Below are 6900 nucleotides of genomic sequence, written 5' to 3'. Positions count from 1 at the left end.
TATAAATTTTTTCATAATTTTTTAAGGACGACACCTTGGGACCCTTTCCTTGTTAGATATAAGACAACCATAAATGTTTTATGGGAGCGTATTTTATCACAATCATTAATTTTTGTCAGTTTTATTTTAGTCTGTATTAGTTTTTTCGCGGTAATCGCTTTTATACTGGGTTACTGTATTTTAGGTATGTTTGCCATCCATATTTTTTGTATGCATAATTTTTCAGCCACCTCGTTAGGCAATTTGCCTTTTGTAGCCTTTGTATTTGTGTAAGATACAAGTTGGAATTTTATTCAGCCTTGTATTTGAATAGAGTCGAGCGAGCTTTGAAAGAATGAATAAAACAAACACAAAAAAATACGGTCATTTTTCTTTTCATCATCGATATTATACTTTATTTCATCGATAGAATGATTTCAAATTCAGCGATCGTATCAAAAATATGCTTTTGTTTTTGTTTGTTTTTATATCGGAGGAAAAACGCACGATCATAGCACAAAAGTCCTTTTTTTTTGCACACAGAGACAATCACAATCATACTTTATATAAACAATCATAGCCAAATATGAACACTTATAGCTAAATGAAAGGAAAAAAGAAACGCACGTATATAGGAACAAACAGCATAAACGAATAACGTGAGTGTGAAATGTTGGATGCAACAATTTTTTGGGCCAACAGTGTATTATTTGATATCGGTGGACATTATCAGTTTTTGATTAATCGATGTGACGTAATATTGGTACTAGCTTCCTAATCGAAAACCAATCCGCAAAAGTGTTGTCCGTTTTCTGATAGAACGTTTGTTTTCGGAGTTATTCGAGTCGAAAGTTTAGTGACGTCATTTCCTGTTATTTAGGTCGCCAAAACGGCGAACAGACACCAAAATTTCTAGTTTAGGTTGCCGTATTAAAGTGACGACTGTAACAAAAAAGTGCAGTGGCAATCTTTCAGCAAGATTGGGACTTCGAGTAAATTCCCCTGCGGATTACATTGCCGACAATTTTCCGCCATAAAAGGGATTTCCTCGCTAACACAAGTTATACTACGGTGTTTCAAGTTGTCCAAGTGGTAACCCTAGCCAATAGCGTCCAAATCAGGTCGGATGCTAGAAAAAGTCACGATTTCTATTTGTCGATTTTTAGTTTGGCGGAAGGCGGATCAGCAGCAAGAACCTCAAGTCAGACCAGAGAGATTTGGGCTATGGCGGAAATTACACTATCGGGATAAACGCCAAATTAGTGACTACTACTTTCATCGTACAGACACCTCATAAACATTCCTCTGGGGAATTTCTAACGAATTTGTACCTATAAGAACGTGTTTTGTGTATATCTGCGTGGCCCTAACGTATTTATGTTGTCAAAGTTGTGCTTGTTTCGTGTTATACTGGTGCTGCCATCTTATATTTTGAATATAAGATTGCATCATTCATCCACTCTCCATATTTTGAAGAGAAAATGGGCATATGCTTTAATTTTCATGTTTTGTGAAAATCGTGTTGAAGATCTGCCTGCTCTATACGGAGAGACTTTTTGAAATAAGAGACCGCCTCGGTCCCAAAATTGGGAATTGCAGGAATGTGCCAAATGTGCTGAATGCACATAACTTCTGCTAGAAGTCTCTAAATACCCTCCAACTTGGCGGTAATCTTAGATATAGAATCTCAACCTAGACTGCGCAGAATATCTTATTTCGATGAATTTAGCATTGTTTAGGCCTGGATTCCATAAACGAAAGCATCGTCAAATTGGCTAGTCTTTGGTGACTCCCAGCAGAAGAAACGTTTGCCCAACAACTCTTCCGGAACTTCCCGCAGTCACCGATTTTAATTTCCGCCGAGGATAGTGTACGGAATGCATGAACGGTTAACCACTTCCCTCACAAGCGTTTGGCGAGAAATTCGGATGAACTCTGCTTGATGAATCGGCGATAAAACGATACAAGTTTTGATAACCTTGTTCTAAACCTAATGTTAGAAAACAGAAGGGAAAAAAAGTAGAAAAGTAAGAAAAAAAAACAGATGAAAGAGAAGAATAGCATATTATCATACTCGGTCTTATCTGTATTAAAGATAAGAGATAGTATGGGTTTGAAGTATATTTCTCTTTTCATCCTCAACTACCTGTTTTCTTTCCCCCTCTTATGTACATGTATATAGTACTACCTCTATTTACCCTTAGAAAAGAAGTTTTTCCACCTCATCACGCAGATGAAAAGAGCTACTTTTTGTTATAGGGTTGCAAAGTTTTGTGGTGCTGAGGAGAGAGGAAAGAAAACAGATAGAGTATTTTAAGTTTATCCCACTGGCGTTTGGACGAAATATTACGTCCTTCATCGTAAAGTGTTAAGTAGTAGTTGTCGTCAATTTGGCGGTGACTCCAAACATAGAATTCTGGCCGAAATTGTTTGTAAATGACCGGAAATGACGTCAACGGAAATGTAGCATGCATTAAAGGAAAGCGCTTATCAGGTCAGTTTACCATTGAGTACATCATGTTTTATATGGTTGGTAGCGACCAACCCATTCTAAAAAATGTTTCCAACCCGAATCTCACACATACACGCGGGGAACACACTGTATACATACACATCAAAGGCACACGCGCAACTTAAAGCGAAGAAAACATTGTTTTGATTTGTTTTTTTCACACGAGTGAAAAAAATTAACACATGTTTTGATTATTTTAATTAAAGGAGAAGAAGAAGCGTCACATTAAGCTCGTATCGGATTATTAAGATTTCAAACAAAGCTCAAATAAATAGCATTTAGCGTAGCAACAGCGAATAGCGTAGCATGATGATGATGATGATGGATAATTGGATTGATGATTCATTTGGGATGCCTGAAGAATCTGAGGCTGAGGTATCCGAGCAACCTGAAGACGAGCAGGAAAAGCATCAGCACCAGGATGTTGGCCCATACTGGTAAAGGTGCTCCGTGCTGGTTGAGTATATCGTCTGGTGGTATGATGGCCGTCACGTTGCTGATATTGTTACCGCGACATGCTTCGAAAACGGTGTTCTCCTCCGCGCACCTAATCAAGAAATTATGATGTAATTATTAATGAAAATATACTTGATAGTAATTATGACTGAAATCGCAAAATATACTATTTAACATGTCTGAATTACATGGGACTCAGTGAAAACTGAATGTGCAGTGATGTCGGAAGTGTTTTAGACATGCGGGGTGCTCAACCCCGTGCTATGAAATGCTGTGGGTGCTGAAGCACTCTTGGCTAGACGTCACTAAGAATATAAATTATTTAAGAAACTTGAACTTGTGTGTGTCTCTTCCTTAAGCTGTTCTGCAGAAAAAAAATTTCTTTGCCTCTTCCAATATTTTGCTAAGAAACCCGTTTCTCACGTACACTCAAGAGAATAATATGCTATTGCTTCTTCCACAATCTGCTCAATATGAAACGTGAACCTGTTTCGACCACAAACTGTTTAACAGAAGAAACTTTCCTTGCTTCTTCCGCAATTCGCTGAGAAACGGAAACCTGTTTTTTCCGCAAACCAGTCTGTAGAATAAATAAGTACTCGCTTCTTCCACAAACTGCCCAATAAGAAACGTGAACTAGTTTCTTCCATAATGTAATCTGCAGAACAAAGTTGGGCCTTTTCTCTTTCGCAGGCTTTGTAGATGAAACGTACTCTAGTCTTTTTCGTGAACTACTCGACAAAAGAAACACATGGCATCGCTTCTTCCACAGACTTTTCAAAAAGAAATGTGAACCTGTTTCTTCCACAATTGCTCTCCACAAAAAAAATTTTCTTGTGTATTCCCCAAACTACTCAGCAGAAAATAGTTACATTGTCTCTTCAACAATTTGCTATGAACGTGAACCTATTTCTTTCGCAAACTAGTCTGCAGAAAAAATAAGCTCTTGTCTTTTCCGTGAACTGATCTGTAAAAGAAACACGACATTGCTTCTTCCACAAACCGCTCAATAAGTAACATGATCCTGTTGCTTCCACAAACTGCTCTGCAGAAGAAATTTCTCTTGCCACTCCACAATTCGCTAAGAAACCTGAACACGCTTCTCCAAGACACTGCTCTGCAGACGAAATATGTAATCGATTCTTCAACAAACTGCACAGTAAGAAACGTGGACCAGTTTCCCCCACAAACTACTCTGCAGAAAAAAGTTGTCATTGTTCTTTTCATAAATAGCTCTACATTTTTCATTGTCTTTTTTCCAGTGCTGCTCTGCAAAAAAAAAGGACACGACATCATTCAAACTTTCTCTACAAAAGATACATGACATCAAAACGTGAACCCCTATTTCTACCACAATTACTCTGCATAAGAAACTTCCCTTGTCTCTTCCCCAAACTTCTCTGCAGGAAAAAACTTGCTTTGTCTCTTCAACAATTCGCTATGAAACGTGAACCTGTTTCTTCCGTAAACCGGGCTGCAGAAGAAATATGCTCTTGTTTCTTCTGTGAACTGCTCTGCAAACGTAACATGATATCGGTTGTTGCAAAATATTTTGCAGAAAAATATTCGTACTCGCTTCTTCAACAAACTGCCCAATAAAAAACGTGAACTACTTTGTTCCACAAACTGCTCTGCAGAAGAAACTTCCTTTGTTACTTACGCAATTCGCTAAGAAATGTGAACATGCTTTTCTGGCGCACTGCTTTACAGAAGACATCTGTGGTGTTTGGTCAGAACATGATAACTCCAAAATCACATTTTTGGGATATAAGCATTTTCATTGTCATTTAAAATTCCGAAGTAAAGCATGCACACAAATACAAATGAAAATATCATACATCAGCATGTTGTTTAGCCTACGCACGTATTTGTGCATTTATCTGACTTCTAATTAATTATAATTAGCAAGACTTACTTTTAGATCAAGAAGTCATTTTTTGGAGATATCATGTTCTGACCAAACTCCAGAGAAATATGTAATCGCTTCTTCCACGAACTGCTCAGTAAGAAAAGTGCACCAATTTCTTCTTCATACAAATCTGCAGAAAAAAGTTCTCACCGTGTATCTTTCAGCTGCAGAAGAAATTTTCACCCATCTCTTCTATGAACTACTATGCAAAAGAAACATGATATCGCTTCTTCCCCAAACTTCTCAACAAGAATGAACAACTTCGTCTTTTCCGCAATTTGCTAAGGAACGTGAATATGCATTCTTCTGCACATTGCTCTGCAAAAAAAGTATATAATACTTTCTTACATAAATCCACAAACTGCTCACAGTAAGAAACTTGAACGAGTTTTTGTTTCCACAAACTACTCTGCAGAAAAAAGCTGTCTTTGTCACTTTCACAAAACAGCTCTGAAGAAAAAATTCACCCTTCTTTTTCTCTGTGAACTGCTCTGCTAAAGGAATATGACATCGCTTCTTCCACAATCTTCATAACAAGAAACATTTGTTTTTTCCGCAATCTGCTCTGCAGAAGAAACTTTCCTTGTCTTTTCCACAATTCGTTAATAAAACGTGAACCAGTTTCTTCCACAAACTACTCCGCAGAGAAAAGTCGCATTGTCTCTGTCACAAATAGCTCTGCAGAAGAAATTCGCATCCGCCTCTTAAAGGAAACTACTATACAAAATAAACACGGCACGTTCTTTCACAAACTTGCTATGCAAAAGAAACATGGCATCTACGTAGGTAATGGTACGGACAACATTTGCTTTCAATGGTCAGGCTTCCTTATCTCTTTTGAATTGTCGTCAAAATGCTGAGCTACAAGAGGACTCTAAAGAAAAATTTGCTACCGATTTGTAAGATTTAGGAATACCAAACTGGGCATTTTAACACGGTAATGTGTCTGTCAAAAGATCAGCTGCCACAAAACATCTCCTTTATTATGAAAATGTATCGGCTTCAGATTAGCTAGTGATGAGTCCTGACTTCAACCGTATTGAGAATGGAGCATACTTATGACTATAGCCCGGATTATATGCACTAAAAAAGTGGCAAAATATGCTCTAAAAATATGCAAATATGCACTTAAAAATGTAGGAATATGCACTTAAAAATGTAGGAATATGCACTTAAAAATGTAGATATGCACTTATAATGCCAAAATACACTTAAAATGCCAAAATATGTACAAAAAATGAGAAAATATGCATTAAAAAAATTATCATGCAAAAAAAACAGTTGTGCTTTTAAAATGCATCTTTTCTATTTCTTCGTGCGCATGTATTCATTTACAAATAAATATGCCTTCATATATATATATACCGCATATACATTTATATGCAAATAACTTCTACATATTTTTTATTCAGGAATTTTTTAATTTCCAGTTTGTTGTAGCTGCTCAATAGCAAAAAACCAGTAACAAAAGAGGAATTTCGACACTATTTCTGAAAAACATTTAACACTTTTGACATATCTCTAGAAATAGCCTTATAATAAAACGGTTTAATATTTGTAAAATACTTTATAAATATATATAAATTCACTAAATTTCACCTGCGGGAAAAAAACCGATGTTTCGACAATATTATGAACAATATTTATTTGAAAAATTATTGAAAAAATTGAGTGAGTTTAAATAAACCTTCCAAAATATGCACTTATACTGAAAATTCTTTGATTTTATGCATTTATATGTATTAATGCTAAAAAAGACCAAAATATGCAAATGCATATGCACATATGCTTTGGCATATAATCCGGGATCTACTTATGACAGACGTGTATGCAAATGGAAAACAGAATTCGACTGTTGATGAATTGAAGAGCTTTATCAGTAGTGAAGGAATCTTAGCAATTTACCTTAGGAAGCATGGTATAGTATTGATGTTGGAATCCTACAGAATATGATAAGATCCATGGAGGATCGTGCACTTGAGTTTAAAAGCAAAAGCGAGATCTGTTAATTAATCTTGTAGTTTTTATTTTATTAATTTTTCTC

General features: G+C 36.3%; 1 protein-coding gene across 1 annotated transcript in view; it reads right to left on the bottom strand.

Moving 5' to 3' along the window:
- Window positions 1-2157: 2157 nt before the first annotated feature.
- Window positions 2158-6900, bottom strand: part of LOC149085743 (uncharacterized) — an 87469-nt gene continuing 82726 nt past the window's right edge. Inside the window, exon 16 of the mRNA XM_089232137.1 lies at window positions 2158-3038. Within this exon, the coding sequence (XP_089088263.1) occupies window positions 2834-3038 (205 nt within the window). The 3' untranslated portion in view covers window positions 2158-2833. The remainder of the gene's footprint in view (window positions 3039-6900) is intronic.

The sequence above is a fragment of the Pholcus phalangioides genome, unplaced genomic scaffold, assembly GCF_987345545.1.
Source record: "Pholcus phalangioides strain wild (caught in Gottingen) unplaced genomic scaffold, Ppha-v1.0 ptg000005l_1, whole genome shotgun sequence".
NCBI classification, from domain to species: domain Eukaryota; kingdom Metazoa; phylum Arthropoda; class Arachnida; order Araneae; family Pholcidae; genus Pholcus; species Pholcus phalangioides.
Note: the sequence above shows the minus strand (reverse complement) of the source record. Positions and strands in the feature narration are given on the sequence as shown.